This window comes from Cebus imitator, unplaced genomic scaffold (assembly GCF_001604975.1).
Source record: "Cebus imitator isolate Cc_AM_T3 unplaced genomic scaffold, Cebus_imitator-1.0 Scaffold203, whole genome shotgun sequence".
In the NCBI taxonomy this organism is placed as follows: Eukaryota; Metazoa; Chordata; class Mammalia; order Primates; family Cebidae; genus Cebus; species Cebus imitator.
Window position 1 is genome coordinate 1,581,586 of NW_016107518.1, and position 17,908 is coordinate 1,599,493.

The following is a 17,908-nucleotide window of genomic DNA, read 5'->3' on the forward strand; positions in this document are numbered from 1 at the left end:
GCAAGTCACTTTACCTCTCATGCCTTAGTTCTCTTGCCTGCAATGGGAGTAAGAATGTTAAGTTGACCCATGTGAAATTACCAAAATTTGACAATATTGGGCTCACAAAAATCAAAATTTCATGTGGTTTAACAACAATAAAAAGGTGTAAACTCTAGTGTTGGATATATGTCTCTCATCAAGTCTGCCCCCTCCTCCAGGAAGCCCTCCCTAGCTATTCCACGGCCAGCAATAGCTCCCTCTGAAATCTCACCTGGTTGGGGGCTTGACTTAGTACACATTTCTTTCCTGTATTGAGTTTTCCTTCTCTATTTTCATGCCCTATTCCTGAGAATGAGTCTAGCTTCCTCACAACTTAAAGCCCTCCAAGGGAAAGACCTGGGGCTCCTCCTTGTCTGTCCCCTGGAATGCTGGCACACCACCAGTGTCCTCCATTAGGGCTTCCACATAAAGGAGACAGGAGAAGCCAGACCTCATCAGTTTACCAAGGGCCTGATTTATCTAATAGTCATTGCTGCACCCAGAGTTGGTCCTACATGGTCGTGAATGGGTGCCACTAATGAAATTGAGGGTGAGTGAGGTGCTGGTGGGGAGAACTTAAGAGACCCTGACCCCTGGCCAGCCTGTTGCAACAGTGTCCTGGGAAGCAGAATTTTGGTCTTATCCTCCATCTCCTCCAAGCATCCCCTCCAATGCCATTAACTTCTAGGGTCCCTCACTCATTGGTAGAGTTGGCACTTATTGATCTGCTTTCTGTCCACCCGTGTGTCGGTGAAGAGGTCTCTGAGATAAGGCGGACCTGCTCCACCCTCAGGGTACAGGCTGCACTGTGTAATCAGTGCTCAGGGTCACAGGAGCTAATCGGTCACGGGAACCAAAGGCAGGGACATGACCAAGATTTTGGTGGTTAGGAAAGCGTTCCCAGAGGAGGAGATGTCTCTACCATAGGTCATGGGGAAGCCTGTATGGGACGACTTCCTGAGCGGAGTTAGGGCAGACTAACTCCCAGCTAGACAAAGCCCAAAGAAGTGAGTTCAATGGAGGTCTTCTCTCCTGTGGCTGGTGGACCAGGGCAGGCTGGGCTCACAGCTCTTTAAGAACACTCCTTCTCAAGGAGACCCAAGGACACTCAGGGATTAGGCCGCCAGCATCTGGCAGAGAACTGTCAGCTCAGAGCTGCTCAAAAGTAAAAATGCCAGCTACCAGTGATGTCATCACCTTAGTCTTTCCTCCCCCTGTGGGAGGTCCTGTGGTCCAGTGGATAGAGCCGAAGAACCCCTGCTAGGCTGCCCACCCTGCGTCCTGCCTTCCAAATTCCTACTCTGCATGGAGGAGGGGGAAGTGGTCACATTGGGCTAATAATGAGAGTAAAGAAATCACTTGGAAAAAAAAAAACCTTGATGTTATATCTCAGAGAGATGGCAGAGCCAGGGGACCTTTTTCCCTCCCTCCTGTGATACTTCCCTGTGGGTCCGCTCCAGCATTAATCCCGCCTCCAGCCTTTCCTGGACAACCCCCTTCCCTTAATGCCCAATCTATCCTCTTCCCCATTTCTGAACTACTCTGGGGTAACAGGCTGTCCTGGATGTTGGAGAGGGGTAGGGCTATATCTTAGGCTGAGCTAGTAAAATCTGTCCATATGTACACTTGGGACAGACTGGGAGAGGACATACAGCTGGATCCTTGGCTAGGGGTAGGGGGCTGGGCTGCAGACTCGAACGGAGTAGGGCTGTGCAGCTGCTTGGGGGTGGAGGTGGGGGCTCTGGGTAGAGCAGAAACTCTCCTAGCGTGGGTCCACATAGGAGGTGTCATAATTTGGATGGGAATATAGGGAGAAGGGGCTCCAAAGCCAGTTACAGAGTGCCCGGGGTGTTCGAGGAGCCGGCCAACCAGCTCCCAGCGGCAGCCGGCTTGTCCCTCTCTGGGAACAGCCCCGGGAGAGGCGCGTGCGGAGATAGGCGTTCGGATCTCGCTTCCGTGACTGTTGCCGGCGCATTTCCTCGAAGTCTTGCCTCGAAGGGCTGGGTACCACCCCGCGCGCGCTGTGCATGTCTCCCTGTTTCCCCATGCCCTCTTTGCCTGGCTGCTGCGAGGCTTTGCAGGTGAAAGACAGGTGCGGCGTTCGCCCCCAGCCCTTGTCATTGGAAAACCCTGGGAACCTCCCCGACGCAGTGCATTTCCCGGAAACCCCCTCTCTAAGCGGGTTGCGGGAAGGCCCGGACTGCGTGCAGACTATCCGGTAGCCTCCCAAGAGGAGGGTCGGGGTACCCAGCGGAGGAGCATACCTGCCAGGGAAAGGCGAACCCAGAGCTTGGTGATGGAGAAATTGGGAAGCCATCCCGTCCCCTTCAGTCTTGGGATGGGGAATTCGCAACTGAAGCCGGAGCTCTAGACTTGGGGCGCGCTCCCAGCTTGGCCTAGGAAAGAGATTTAAGGGCGCAGGAGTGAGGACACCTCTCACCCCGGCCCCGAAGGTCTAGCGAGGGTCTAACCCGGGCCCCTAGCCAGGCCCGCCCCCCGCCCCCTCCCAGCCCCCGGTCCTTGCGCAGCTGCCCCTTTAAGAAGCCCAGGTAGGCAGGCCCGGCTGCGGGAGCCGCTCCTATGGCAACCCGCGAGCTGCGGCGGCTTCATGAATATTCCGGGGCGCGGGAGCCCGAGCGCTGCCGGAGGGCGCTCCGAGGGAGGCGGCCGCTGATGTAAGCCCGGCGGGTCGCTGGGCTCCGCTTGGCTGCGGCGGTAGCCCCAGCACTGACCGGACGGACGGGCCGGGGCGGAGGACGCGAGGCGAGCTCACGGGTGGCCGGCCACAAAGCCCGGGCAGCGAGACAGACTGACGGCCAGCTCTCCCGCGGGACGCACGCCCGGGAGCCGCGCGTGCCGTGCGCTCTGCGCTCCGGAGAGGTTCCCAGAGCGCCGCGGCCGCAGCGCCTCTCCAGCCGGCGCCCATTGTTCCCCGCGGGGGCGGGGCGCCTGGAGCCGGGCCGCGCGCCGCGCCCCTGAACGCGAGAGGGAGGGAGGGAGGGAGGGAAGGAGGGAACGCGGGGTCCCCGCGCCCAGCCGGGCCCGGGAGGAGGCGCAGCGCGGCGAGCCCGGGGACTCGGAGCGGGACTGGGAGCCTCCCCGCGGCGCGCAGCCTGCCCGAGAATGGGCGCCTGAGGCGGCCCCGCGCTGGCGGCGAAGGACGCGTCCCCACGGGCGGACTGATCGGCGGGCGGACCTGGATCCCGTCCGCGGCGCCTCGCCCCTGCCCCCGGCCCGGCCCGGGTCCCGGCCCCTGGCGCCATGGACAAGCTGCCGCCGTCCATGCGCAAGCGACTCTACAGCCTTCCGCAGCAGGTGGGGGCCAAGGCGTGGATCATGGACGAGGAAGAGGACGCCGAGGAGGAGGGGGCCGGGGGCCGCCAAGACCCCAGCCGCAGGAGCATCCGGCTGCGGCCGCTGCCCTCGCCCTCGCCCTCGGCGGCCGCGGGGGGCACGGAGTCCCGGAGCTCGGCCCTCGGGGCAGCGGACAGCGAAGGGCCGGCCCGCGGCGCGGGCAAGTCCAGCACGAACGGCGACTGCAGGCGCTTCCGCGGGAGCCTGGCCTCGCTGGGCAGCCGGGGCGGCGGCGGCGGCGGCACGGGGAGCAGCAGCAGTCACGGACACCTGCATGACTCCGCCGAGGAGCGGCGGCTCATCGCCGAGGGCGACGCGTCCCCCGGCGAGGACAGGACGCCCCCAGGCCTGGCGGCCGAGCCCGAGCGCCCTGGCGCCTCGGTGCAGCCCGCAGCCTCGCCGCCGCCGCCCCAGCAGCCACAGCAGCCGGCCTCTGCCTCCTGCGAGCAGCCCTCCGCGGACACCACTATCAAAGTGGAGGGAGGCGCGGCCGCCGGCGACCAGATCCTCCCGGAGGCCGAGGTGCGCCTGGGCCAGGCCGGCTTCATGCAGCGCCAGTTCGGGGCCATGCTCCAACCCGGGGTCAACAAATTCTCCCTAAGGATGTTCGGCAGCCAGAAAGCCGTGGAGCGCGAGCAGGAGAGGGTCAAGTCGGCGGGATTTTGGATTATCCACCCCTACAGCGACTTCAGGTAAAGGGCCGCGGCGATGATCCTGTGGGTGCCCTGCGCGGTGCGGTCGCAGGCATGCCTCCTGCTGACCCTGCCTCCCAGCCGGAGTTAACTTTCCTTCCTTGCGCTGGGAGCTCCAAGAGAAGCAGGGCGCCTCTAGGTTCCGAGACACCCCTAGGCCCCCCCTGCACCTCGCTGGGAACTTTGCTCTGTGTTCAGGCACCGGTCTTCTCGGGTCTGGGCTGCATTGGAGACAGACTGAAAAGGTGTTCTGAGCCTGGCCTAGCCTTGCCGGCAGCCACGATAGGGCTCTGCCACCTTAAGCCACACATTCCTCCACCCCCTTCAAGGCTGCAGAGTCAGGATGGCCATCCTAGAGGCAGCTCTGGGTCATTCAGCCTGCAGAGCAGGGCCATGAAGAAAGACAGACCTCCTAGCAAGGGGCCAGCTCTTTGGGTACTGACAGGAGGGATTAATATCTGCCTTCTGGTGTCCTGGGAAGCTGTGGCCGGGTCCCTGGAGGACAGAGGTCACTGTGGCCTCAGGCCAGGATGGAAACACCCTGCACCCACTGTAACCCTGAGCTCAGCCCCTCATGCTGAGTGGTGGGCCAGGAGCAGGCACCCTGGGCAGCTGGCATCAGGAACGGCAGGGCAGAATGACCTTGCTCATAGTGATGGGTGAAGATGCCCGGTGTTCCGACTAATGAGCAGCTGTCCTGTGCCCCGTGCTTGTTCAGTGGCCTCTCCATACCCCAGAGACCCAAGCTCCAGCATCTGCTTGGTCTCTCATGGGCCACTGGTCGGCCCCCAAACAAGGTATGACTGCCAGTCAGGGAGAGGGACCCTGCCCCCTTCCGCATCACCTTAGTCAGATGCCACTGAACAGCAGACACCACTGGGAGCTCGTGGGCATATTTGTGTAAAAAGAGGGATTGTTGGTTGTCTCTAGGGTTGGGATCAGGGATGCTTTTACCTAAGTCAAGGTCTTGAGGTCCCCTAGTGCCCCTCTGGGCTTACCTGATACTGAAGACTGAGATGAGGTCTGGGAAACAGTTTTCAAGCTGGGTTTAATTCTCTCATTCTCTCTCTGGGCCCTGCCCCCTAGTCATCTCCGTTCCTTGCCTACCTTGCTTGCCTGCCTATAAAAATGAGCATTTTGCCAACCCAGAGCCCTCTTTGCAAACTCCAGGGAAGCTGGGTTTGTAATGAGAGCAAAGCCATTTTCCATCCAATGAGGGAGATTTCTCGTGCTGGGAATGACCAGTCAGACAACACTCAGTGGCTTAAAATAGGTAGCGAACAGAGCCCCTCCCCTCTTTTTCCTTTGAGAGACTGCTTCTCCTGACCCTAATACTTCCAGGGTTCCCATTCCCAGAGGATTAAGGAGACCATAGGGCAGGCTAAACAGACAGCCACAGTCATCAAATTGTGTGAGCAAATGTGGGACCCTCCCATCAGGAATGGTGACTGGGTTCCCGGTGCCAGCTTCCTAAAGAGTGGACTTGCCTCTGGGTGGTACTGGGCCCCGAGGATGCCAGGCTGAGCTAGGGAGGAGTGAGCAGGAGCTATGTTTCTTTCACCTCCCTGGGTGTCCTGGGCTTTTCCTCCTGTCTCTGAACTTTTCAGTGGTGGTGACAGGCAGTTCCAGTACCAACCACTTGGGTGTTGAAGGGCCCTCGCCTCCCTTGCCCAGGCCCCTGCTGTCTTTGGTGTCAGAAAGCATCTGTTCAGGGTTCTCATCACCAAGCCCATTGCCTGGGGAGCCTACAAGAGGCCAACCCCTGGCATGCCCAGCCTCCCTCAACGGCAGGCATTGACTGGGGACCTTCTGGATGCTGGGCCTGGCCCTTCCTGTTTCCCTTACCTGGGATGGTGAAGAGTTAGGACTGAGTCAGTTTCATCAAATAGGATCCTTTCCCCCTTCCTGGTCTCACTCCTACCCATTCTAGTATGTCTGTCTGCAGTCCTCCTGCTGTAGAATCTCCCACTAACTGCAGGCTGCCTGGGACATGGCTACAGGAGAGGGTGGTGGGGTTAGGGAAGCGGGGATGCAGCAGGATTTTTAAATGGGCAACATGAAAAGGGTCGGAGTGGGCTTCGAATTTGGGTTTGTGCAACAAGCAACAAGGACTGGTGGCCGCAAGTGCGTTTCTTCTTTGCACGGCCTTGTAGCTGTCTGGAGCTAGGTCGGGTGTAAAGAAAGAAACCCAACAAAGACCATCTCAGCGTGTCTGGAGGAGCTGTGGCCATGACTTTCCTGCTTTTAGGCCAGAACAGCTAGTCTCATCCTCAGAAGGTCAAAGAGGCAAGAGCCTAGCTAAGTCTTCTAAGCTTAGAAAACCCACCACTCAACCCCACCTAATCCATCCCACCCCTACCAGCACCCCCAGCCCCGGTCTCTAGAGTTTCAGCCACTGGCCTTGGGCCTCTATGTGTAGCCAATTGCCATTGCCCATCTCGGGCTTCACAAGAGCTTCTGCAAGCATTGCTCAGGCTAGTCGAGGATTTATTCATCATTTTGATGGGCAGGAAGCATTGATCCAGCAGAATTGGTTTAATAAAGAATCGCCAGCAAACCGTGATAGATTGAGTTTGCGGTTTGGAGTTCAGGGCTGACTGTGACGGGCTGCTTCCAGCATCTCCCATTCCTGGGGGAGGAAGGCTGCGTACCTTTTCCAGGGCAAGGGTGGGCTGTGCTTTGAGGGACCAGCATAACCTGGGCCATGGCTAATAATAAGCTTTTCTGGGCTGCCTCTGCTTCTCATTACTCTCCCTGACCCCAGTCCCACCCTCCAACAGAAAAGAAACCATGCCCCGGTTATCCCTATGGCTTCCCCAGGCTCTCTGGCCTTTCTGGCTTCCCCTCCCCTCCAACTCCCCATTTGCCTTTTGAAACTTGTATTTGTGGTGTGTTCAGGGAAGAGGCCAGGACGCCGCAGCCCCTGAGGACACGGCTCCCCGGGTTCCTGCCCGAGGCTGGCTGGGCTCTTGGGTCCTGGATGGAGCCTTCCTTCCACGGAAGCTGTGTCCTGGAGAACCTGGAACAAACAAAACATAGTACCTGGATAATCTTGTTTTTCTAAGAGGAGAGAAAGGAAATGGAACCCCGAGTGCAGATGTAGCTGGTTGTGTGCCCGGAAGCTGGTCAGGCTCGGGGAGTCAGCCTGTGTGTGTGTATCTAGGTGTCTGTCTGAGCGGGCATCTGGGGGCTGTGTGGGTGGATGTGGAAGTGGTGGGGAACTCCCTTTGTGAAATGTGAGTTCTGGGATTGCTGCTGCGTCCCCGAAGCTGGCTCAGCCTTGAGAATGGAGGCAGGCAGAAGCTTGGCCTTTCTCATCCCCTGTCCCTACCCTCTCCTAGACCGAGCCTCCTGAAGCCTGGAGGAAGGGAAGGCGCGGGGGTGCTTAAAGTATCCTTTCCTTGGGGCAGAAACAGCTGGGCTCTGAAATCTTGGAAACTGGGCCGGTGGCCTAGCAGGTCCCCGGGGTAGCCTGAGCTGATTTCCTGCTGCTGGTCACTGGCACCCCGTCACTGCCATTATTCACCTCCCATCACCTCCCCAACCCTGACTGCTATGGAGCCCTGCGTTCATCAGGAGCCTTTTTTGAGCCCCAGTCTTCCCGTTTAGACAATGGGAATCTTGTCGCCTGTTGCCGTGTCAAACCAAATGGTACAACTGTGGCCGCCCTGCAGAGGTGAGAAGCTGCAGTGATCTGTCACAGGGCAGTGATGCTGTTGTGAACCACACCTCCTCTGCCCTCACTACTTCCTCTCCTAGGTTTTGAGAAGATCACATGGGCCTCTGTCCTTGGCCCAAGCAGGGGTTCTGAACCTGCTTGGGGTCCAAGATTTCACTTTATCCAGAAAGATACCCAGTTGTCCAGACACATACAGTGTGGCACTTAATTTCTGGTGTCTGTGGTCCCCTAAGTTTAAGGACCATCGGGGGGCTCAAGGTCATGAACCCCTCTCTAGGCCATCCCAGAAGAGAGCCCGGGCCTGGTGAGAGGCAGGCACTCACCTTCTCTGGAGCCTGGCAGTGGGGTCCCCCTGCGGCCTTGGGCTTGGGCCTCCCATTGCCAGCAGGATGGAAATGAAAACAGGGCTCCGAGTTAGATGCCCGAAGAAGGAAAGGGGTTCTGCCTGGGGACTGGCTTTTTTCTATTTCTTCAGTCCTTCACCCCCCCACCTCTCTCCCTTTGAGTCCTGGGAAGGACTGTTCTGGCAGGAGCTGGTGAGGAGGAAGAGGTGGCAGCCTGTCTCTGGGTCTGGGGGTTCTGGGGCCCCTTCTTTGCTGGGCTTTCCTGGGGCCATTGCCCAGGAATGCTGTTACGACTCTCAGTGTGCAAAGCCAGGCGGAAAGGAGCCGCAGGCTGTGCTGGAGGGGGAAGGGTGCCTAGTTGCAGAGGGGAATTCCAAGGTGAGCTGCCTGGGCTGTGCCATCGGCTGGCACAGTGGGCAGCAGGGCTCTCTGGGGATGTGTCCCACCTGACAAGGCAGGGGCCCCTGGAGCCCAGGACCGAGGTGGTCCCAGGATGCTGGGTGCACAGAAACCCGATAGGGGCAGAGGGCCAGGACCCCTATACTGCCTGGCTAGAGGCGCCTCAGCACCAGCTTCTCCCTGCTGCGAGGCTCAAGTCCCTGGTCTGGTGGCTACATGATAAGGCTGGGGGTTGCCTTCTCCCCATCTTGGCCCTGCCACACTGGTTCCCTTAGCTGCTGTGGGCCTCAAGGCTTTTGGGCTGCCAGGTAGCCTGCCTCACATAGGGAGCTTCCAACTATGTTGATCTGTCTCCCTGTCCATCCACCCTTCTCTCCCATGCTTTAGGGCCCAGTGTCCCTAGGGCCTTGTGGGACACCCTCTCAAGCCACACTGGCTGCCATCCATCTCTCCCTAGCTGACCACCGTGTGGCATTTGGACAGAGCTCTCTGTTTGTTACAATGCAGTTTCTCCTGCTATAATGTCATCTGACTCACCTGGGGATCTTGTTAAATACAGATTCTGATTCAGTAGGTCTGGATGGGGTCTGAGATACTGCATTTCTCATAAGCGCCCAAAGGATGCTAATGTGGCTGGTGCCCAGACCAGGACCATGCTTGGAGTATTGAGGTTACCATTCATGTGCTTATTCCATGCTTAGCCCGAGCTCCTGAACTAAGCTGCCTGAGGGAAGAGCTCTGTTTTATCTCTTTGGCCTCAGAGCCTGTGGCCTCTATCCCCAAGCTCAGCATGGCAGGGTAAAGTCTGTGAGCTAGGCTGAACCAAGCCACAGAGGTCTGCCTGGCAGTATGGGAATGTGGGATTCACAGCTTGCTCTTCCTCCTTTCCTGCCCTGCTGCTTGGACCCTGCTGGCCCTGCCTGCTGGCTTTTGGGGTGGGTGTGAACAGGAAGAAGCTGGGTGGCCAGAGGACCCTCATTAATCCATCCTGTCCCATCACTTTTTGCAGCTCTTTTCCCATCCAAAGGGCCAGAGGGGTGGGCCTGGCTGGGGAGAAGGGGCAGGGAATGCTGTGACTGCTGCATTGCAATGAGATTTCTGGAAAGGAGCAGATGTTGGTATGAGCAGAGAGGTGACTGAGCCGGGGAGCCAGTGGCTCTGACAGGGGCCAGCTGAGAGGAGGACAGAGGCATCCAGTAACTGCAGCTGCCTTAGCACCTTGAGCAGGGCCTTCTTCCCAACCTTATGTCCTCGCCTGCCCCAGGCTATGCCCAGCAGCTTGTCCTGGGGGCTGGGCTTGCCTCTCACTTCTCCCTGCCCCCTCCTACCCTGGAAGGCATTAGCTTTCATACAAATGATGGGGCTGACTAGTATCATAGCAGCCTGAGTGGCCCTCGTGCCTGCCACAACACTGGCCGCCATGGGGGAATTCACTCAGAGCAGAAGGTCCAGCCCCAGTCTCCTGAGGGCTTGTCATAGAGCTGAGGAGGCAGTCGGCTCCTGCACACACTGTCTTGGCTCAAGGGCTCTTACAAAGCTGCGACTGCCAGTTGCTAATTAATAGAAGGGCTACCGAGGCTGGCCAGACAGTCTTGCTTTCACCCAGGGGATGCTGAAGAATTTACATTTCCCAGACAGAGAGGGCTATGGGCGGGCAGGGGCACTATGTTGGCTTTGGAGAGGATGTTCTTTGCCAGCTACGCTTCTTTACTGAGAAAGCATTGCCAGGGCCCTAGACGTCCCAAGGGCTAGGAAGTCACTTGGAGACACTGTACCATCAGCACCCACTAGGATCTGAGGTGGGAGGCAGCACGGAGAGGTGGTGAGCTCCCCGTCACCGTGGGCGTTCAAGATAAGACTGAGCAATACTTCGATCAGAGGTTGCCAAGCAGCATCCCTTGCACCAAATATAGCACCCAGATGTGCTCTGTTTGGCCAGCATAGTGTGTCATAACAAATCTGAGCCAATGTTTTTTAAATGGAAAGAGATAACATAAAAATATGGCTTTCGGGCTTCTCTTGAAAAACGGGAAACTCTGGCAGCCCTGGCCCCATTTTCCCACTCCACTGCGGGAGCTGAAGGAGACACCAGAGGCTGCTTCCTTTACGTTGGCTTTTGCTCCGCAGTTGTGCACGGTCCCCAGCTGTCGATAAGGCCACTGTCTTACACCCAGCCACGTCATTCTTGCCATTTAGCTGCCTGGCCCCTGTAGGCTTCAGAGTTTACAGCCCTAGACTCAAATCAGCGGAGAGTAAAGCCAGGTGGGTTCACAGATCAGTAACCACCGTTTACAAAGCATCTACCATGTACCAGGCTGTGCTAGGAGCCCTCTATCTCCTGTTTCATTGATTCTTCACAATGACCCCCACATAGTTTTATATCCCCAATTTACAGATAAGGCTCTGACAGTGAAAGGAGAGAGAGAGAGAGAGATCCCCCAAATCATGCAGTCATGAATATCGAAACTGGAATTTGACATTCCTCCTCCTTTTATGTTAGCGTTTTAAAAATTTAATTACACAAGTCGTTCAAGAAAACATTCTCCTGAGCATTAAAACACTGAGGAGGGGCTCAGAAACGGATAGTCAGCAGGCACGGGAAATCGATCAGGTGTGGGAACACCAGATCTGGAGAGGCCTCGGCAAGCCCCTGGCCTGGAGCCTTTGTTCCATAGATGAGGAGCAGAGGAGCAAAGACGGGGAGCAACTGGCTCAAGGTCACAGAGTAAGTCCATGCCCAAGGCGAAACCAGAGACCAAGTGGAGTTGTGCAGTGTCTGTCTACAAAGGTCTTTCAAGCTTGAGTCCACCCCCAGCTTCCCAGCCAGAGTGTTTACGGGGAAGGCTTTTCCGGAATGGTCCTGTCAGTGGGAGCTTTTTCTTGTCATTCTAGCTCCATACATGTCTCTCTGGGATGCTAGGTATTTTCAGGATCCCATCGTCATTTAGGCTGCTCCCATGAGAAGGGAGTCTCCCCCTTGCCGAAGGTGCAGATTCTGGTGGCTGAGACATGCTGTCCTGACGCCAGCTCTGGGTTTGCTGTTCCTGGGGATGCTGGGCTGGGATGCTGGGCTGGGATGCCTGCCCACCCCCTCTTCCTGGGGCAGGTCCTGACTGCTAGAGACCTTTGGGGCTTGGGGACCATATCCAGGTGCCATTGATGCTCCTGTTCCTGGATGGGGGTGATTAGGATCCAGAGGAGAAGGGGCAAGTGGCCAGTGGTATCTTTCTCTGATCTGCTAGAGAAATGGTCATGTGATGTATTCATTATTTACTTCAGAAAAGTCAGGAAGTGGAGTTGATCTGTGGTTTAGGACCCAGCATGTGATGAGAATCAGGGCTCATTCTGTGACCATGGCTAGAACTCAGTCTCTGACAAAGGTTGGGGCTCAGTGTGTAACCAGGATTGGGGTTCAGTCTGTGGCTGGGGTCAAGGCTAAGTCTGTGGCCAAGGGAAGGGTTTGGTCTAGGGTCAGGAACCGGCGTCCTTGTGCAAAGCCTTTGAGCCAATTTCAGTGCCCTTCCTGAAGGACCAAGGCTCTGGGCTCTATCTTTGTGCCTCGCCCCCGCTTTAGGAAGCTCTCCCTAAGTTCCCTGAGCGCCTACACCTCTTAGCATCTGAGCCAGCTGCCTCTGGTCCTCTCTGGGAGGTAAAGTACAAATTATAAATAAACAACAGTGCCCTGCTGCCGACGCCAGAGCCACCAAATCTCACACGTGACTGCTCCCCACCCCACTCTGCTCTCTCATTGTTTGGGGCTAGTGTCTGGTGTTCTCAGCCAGGCAGCCAGCTCGGGCGCCTGCCGGGTCAGGGCTGGACCTAGAGTGGAGCCGGCTGGGTAGAGGGACTCCCGCCCACTGCACCCCCACCTCTGGGCTACCACAAATTGCAGAGCGAGCAGCGGGGCCTCCAGGTCTGATCACAGCAGCTGTGGGGGCCTGATAATTGGCTGCTGATGATTTTGTGTCTGTCTAAGCATTTATCTGTGTGGGTGGATGTGTTATGTCTGTGTGAACGAGGCTTTCAGAAATTAATACATAATGGGGGCTGGCTAATACATTCTCCTCTGGGCTTGGGGAGGGATAAGCTAAGGGAGTCATGCCCTCCGGAATGCCCTATCATCTATTCCAGGACTGCTTTCACCCCCAAGACTGCCGGGGGTCACAAAATGGAAAGTAGGGGCCCGGTTCTAGTTTATGGGAGGGCAGATGAGCAATAGATCAATATGGATTGTTAGTCAGGGAAGTCGTCCTGGAGGAGGTGACTCTGAGCTGGATCTGAAGGAAACAGAGCCATTCTGTGCACTTCCTTGGAAGCACAGCTCTGGAAGCTTGAGTTAAGGGCTGCCCGGCTGGGGTGGGTGTTGGGAGGTGCTGGGGGCTGCTGACTCAGAACCTGCCTCTTTTAACCTGCACGCTAGGCTCTGCCCTTCACCCTCGGGGACTCTGAGCAGGCTGCTGCGGGCTGCCTATGCTGCCATCTGAGTCTGTGTGGTGTGTTTGCCTGTGTGTGTGTGCACCCTGGTCCTAGCTGCACAGCCTTTGAGAAGACTCCCTTCTCCTGCCGTACTAGGCCCAGAAGGCAGGTGTTGCTTGCAATAATGTCACCGATCGTGTGGCCTGGAGCCCAGAAGGAATTACCCTGCAGTTCCCCCTTGGAGGCTGGAGCAGCCCCTGTTAATGATTAATGCGAGTCCCCAGCCACTGTATGCCAAAGCCAGCCACAGGCTTCTCCCACCTCCAGCGTCCTCAGAAGATGTGAGGGCACTTGTTCCCTTCCCCAAAGACAGTAAAGACCCTCAGGTCCTCAGGTCCCATCCATGCCATTAGCACCTTTTAGAAGCTTGGTCCAGCAGGGGAGACTGCCCATGGGGCCCGGCTTCCTGCAGCGTAGGGGCTGGCACACCCCAGAGCCCTGGGCCCTCCATCCTGAGCTGGCCTGAGCTGAAACTGCCCACCCCTCCCACCCTCAGGTTGCCCTCCTGACCCTCATCCTGTTCTGCTGGGTGACCTCAGCAAGCTCCTCTCCTCTCTTGGTGTCCAGGGTCAGGGCTCAGTCTGAGGCTGAGAAGAGAGCAGAGCTAATTGGCCAAATAGGTATTGAGCCCTGAATCCTGACCCCATTAGCACAAATTGAGCCAGCAGGGCAGGGACAGCGCTGCCGACCAGTAGAGCTTTTGAGGATCTCCCTCCCTCTTTCTGGCTGCATCACTGAGGTCCAGCCAGGCACGATCCTGGAGTTCTGCCACTCCTGGGGGCCAGGGACACGTGAGAGATCTCTTACCTAGGGGCCTCATTTTGCAGAGGCTCTGCTGGCCCTTGTCCTGGGGAGCAGGGCTGGGGGTCTTCCTGGCATGTTGTGTCATATTGGTGAGGCTTCTTGAAGGTCTTTCCTCCCTTAGGTCATGGCCCCCGTGGAGTGGAGGTCAGGCTGTCTTTTGTTTCCAGGGCATCCTTCCCAGGGAGGGATGCAGCAGGAGCTTAATGAAAATGAACTGAAATGCCTGCCTGGAAATGCCTCAACCATGCTCTCCTCCCAGCCTCCCCTCCTAGGGAGCAGCCCGCTCCTGGAAGCCCAGGCCTGGTCTCAGAAGAGCTCAGGGTGCGAGGACCCTGATGCAGACTGCAGGGCACACTAGATGCCTGTAGGGGAGGGGCCCTGTGGGACGGGCCAGTGGGATCATCTACTTTGGGATTGGCCGAGGAAGGAAACAGGAAAAGCTGTTCAACGTGTCCCACAGGCTCTGGGGCATCCTTATCCCATTGGGTTGTTCTGCATCTGGGGGCAGAGCCTAGGGGACAAGCCTGCGAATCTGGCCAGTAGAAGACTTGGCTCTGGGCCGCCCAGCTGTGTGGACTCAACTGAGGCCTCACCTCTCTGGGTCTTGCTTTCCTCCTCTGAAAATGGTACTGGAGGGGGCTGGGTGTTAGCAAGATCCCAAAGCCTAAATTGGCAGCCGCTGAAGAGTCACCTGGGTGCTTATGTGATCACAGGTGCTTGGGCTCCCTGGGTGGGGCTGGGCACATACAGTTTTAGGAAGCATTCAGGTGATTCTGCTTCCATCACTTTGGGAGCCAATGAGCTGGGCATCCCTAAGGCCCCATCTGCACTAACAGCTGCAGTTCTCTGATTGCACTGCGTTTACTTTGATCCTTCAGTGGCTCCCCAGAGCTTGGGGTAAAGTCATGCCTTCCTAGCCCAACAGCCAAGCCCATTGGTGATAGGCCTCCCTCTCCAGGGAGCTTTTACCCCCTCTTTTTCCTTGTGGGTTGTAAGGAGTCAGAATCATAAAATTCTGAGGCCAGGAGGGACCTCAGAGAACATGGCCCCGCTCACCTTCTTGTTAGACTGTGTTTTCCTGGAGAGAAGGCAGCACGTTCCCTCCAGCTCTGTCCCCAGATGCCCCAGTGAATTCCTGTCATTTGACTGGCGCTCAAGCTCCATCCCATCAAAAGGGGGCTGTGTAGACCCTCCCGGAGTCAGTATTTAGCTACCTTTTATGGGGAAGCCTTCCTATGGCCTCCCTTGAAGCCCCTTCCATGACCAATGCTACCTGCCTTAAAAAGTTCTAACCCCAGGCTATGCACTGTGTCTCACTCCTGTAATTCCAGCACTTTGGGAGGCTGAGGCGGGAGGATTACTTGGGCCTCGGAGTTCAAGACTAGCCTGGGCAACATGGTGAGACCCTATCTCTACCAAAAAAGAAAAAGAAAAAGAAAAAAATTAGCTGGGCATGGTAGTGTGTGCCTGTAGTCCCAGCTACTCCAGAGGCTGAAGTAGGAGGATGGCTTGAGCCCAGGGAGGCTGCAGTGAGCCAAGATTGTGCCACCGTACTCCAGCCTGGGCTACAGAGTGAGATCCTATCTCCAGAAACAAATGTTAAAAACAAACAAAAAATCAATAAAGCAGTAAACAAATCATTAATCATGATATCTGAATTATTAACCATGGTATCTGAGAGTCANAAAAAAAAAAAAAAAAAGCAAAAAAGAAAGAAGTTCTGCCCCACATCCATTTCCCGTGCTGCATGCTGCCACTCAAGCCCATTTCCTCCCGCTGCTGGCATTGCCTTCCTGCGTGAGCAGGTGAGTTCTCCCACCTAATTTCCCTAGAGGGTGTGCTCCCGTGCTACTCCACAACAATACTCTATTTTTGTTCCAATCTCCTGAGTGGGAGGGCAGAAGGTTCCTGGGGGAGTGGCGTTAGAGCCTTCTTTGATTCTTGTAAGCTGGACGGAGTTCTCCAACCACTGATTCCCTCCCCGATTTTCCCCGGTGGTCTTGTCCGCTGGGTGAAGCACGGAGAGGTTAGGTCCTGGCCTGAGGGAACATGTATCTGGGTGGCTTGGAGCACTATGGAGCAGATGTCCTCTGCTTTGCAGTTTGGGGGTGTATGTATGCACGTGCATGTACATGTTCATTGATGTATATCTGCGTGTACAAGCATAGGGTCTCCAGAGGAGGAATTAGCCCATCAGATAAATAATGGGTTTCTATCTCAAAGTGTTTCTTTTGCCCAAGCCTGTCTTCGCTGTGCTGTTGAGAAGGTGTGGTTGCAGTCCCTTTCTTGAGGAATTCCCTCCCTCTCTAACCTTCCCAGCCCCTCATGTACCCTGGAAGAGCTCTGAATTCTCAAGCTGGCATGCAGGATGTCTCCCAAATTCTCTTCAGAGCTGGGAGTTGAAGTGTCAGGGCTCCCTGAGATGCGCGTTCTTCCGTGAGTGAGCTGTCGATCTGGCTGGCTGCCCTTGGCTGACCTCTTTAGCCTCTGCACTGCAGCGATTCATGGAACTCAGCATATCTTTAGAAATGTCTAGCTCCATGGTTGCGTTATGCCAATGGGGAAACTGAGGAAGGGGCAGTGAGAGGAAAGGACTTATTCAAGGTCGCACAGCAAGTTAAAGACAGAGATAGGACTAGAAGTTGAGACTCTCAGGCCCCTGACATGGACACCTTCTACTGCATAGCTTGGGCCTCCTTCCTGTGACCCCTGGGCTGCAGCCACAGTGCTGTCACCTGACCAGTGGACCTACTTGGCGCCTGCCTCCTCTTTGAGGCTTTAGTACCCAACAGCCCATGCTGCCCCTGCTTCTTTCTGGAGCAAGCCGGGCTGAATTTCTCCTCCCCTCTAGCCATCCCCAGCCTATGGGACAGAGTCAGAATTCTGCATCGACCCTCTTCTTCCCTTCCTTTGGCTCATGGCCGCATCTGCCCATGGAGCTGGCCTGGATTTTCAGCTCCCCTGTGGAGTGGGTCTGTCCATCCTCTAGTCTGAGGGCTTCTTGAGGTGGGATCAATTCGTGTCTCTCGGGATCCTCCTAGCTCTCAGGCCAGGACCTGCATCTTAATGGTTATAGAATAATGATGATGATGATGATGATGGGCAACTTGAATTGAGTGTTTATGCCATATGGCATATCGTATATATTTATTTTATTTTATATTTTATTTTATTTAGAGAGAGAGAAACAGGAGAAGGAGAGAGAAAGAAACAGCTAACTCTTAACACTGAGTGAGAGAATCCAGAAGGATGGAATCCAGGAGAGGAAAGCAGCTTCCACACTGAGTGGAAGGGAAGAGAGAGAGATGGAATTTAGGAGGGGAAGATAGGCTTCCACGAAGGGAGTGTTCGTGGAAGGGGATCCAAACGTGGAGTCCTGCATATCACAAATACTATCTCATTTGATCCTCCTAGAATCCTGTGAGGTGGGGATTAGCATCCTCATCCTGCATATTAGAAAACAGGCTCAGAGAGGTTAAGTGATTTGCCCAAGGCCTCATAGCAGAGCACCTAACCACCATATGTCTGCTATAGCCTGGCCGCACAGAAATGCGGTCCCTGCGCCAGCAGCCTCAGCTTCACCCGGGGGCTTCTTAACAGTGCAGATGTCGGCCCCACCCCACACCAACTGAAGTCCACCGAATCTGCAGCTCAGAAAGATCCCCAGGTGATGTGTGTGTACATTCCAGTGTGAGGGGCACTGCGCTGTATGGCTGAAGGATCTCAAGAAGAGAAGAGAGGGCCGGGCGCGGTGGCTCATGACTGTAATCCCAGCACTTTGGGAGGCCGAGGCGGGTGGATCACGAGGTCAAGAGATCGAGACCATCCTGGTCAACATGGTGAAACCCCGTCTCTACTAAAAATACAAAAAATTAGCTGGGCATGGTGGCGCGTGCCTGTAATCCCAGCTACTCAGGAGGCTGAGGCAGGAGAGTTGCCTGAACCCAGGAGGCGGAGGTTGCGGTGAGCCGAGATCGCGCCATTGCACTCCAGCCTGGGTAACGAGCGAAACTCCATCTCAAAAGAAAAAAAAAAAAAAAAAGAAAAGAAGAGAAGCCCAGGTCAGCTGCCGCCTCGCACATCTCACTTCTCCTTGGGGAGAGGCTGAGGCCAGCTGTCACTGCATCATGAAGGCAGGA

The 17,908-nt window shown here is 56.2% G+C and overlaps 1 protein-coding gene across 4 annotated transcripts in view; it reads left to right on the forward strand.

The window, feature by feature from the left end:
• Positions 1–2,247: 2,247 nt before the first annotated feature.
• The window catches only part of HCN4 (hyperpolarization activated cyclic nucleotide gated potassium channel 4), a 49,312-nt gene continuing 33,651 nt past the window's right edge, over positions 2,248–17,908 (forward strand). Inside the window, exon 1 of one of the 4 annotated variants that reach the window (XM_017548068.2) lies at positions 2,248–4,067. In XM_017548068.2, the coding sequence (XP_017403557.1) occupies positions 3,283–4,067 (785 nt within the window). In that variant the 5' untranslated portion in view covers positions 2,248–3,282. Of the gene's footprint in view, positions 4,068–4,111; positions 4,865–17,908 lie in introns of those variants that run through there. The other 3 variants (XM_037745542.1, XM_037745541.1, XM_037745543.1) reach the window with 3 other exon arrangements.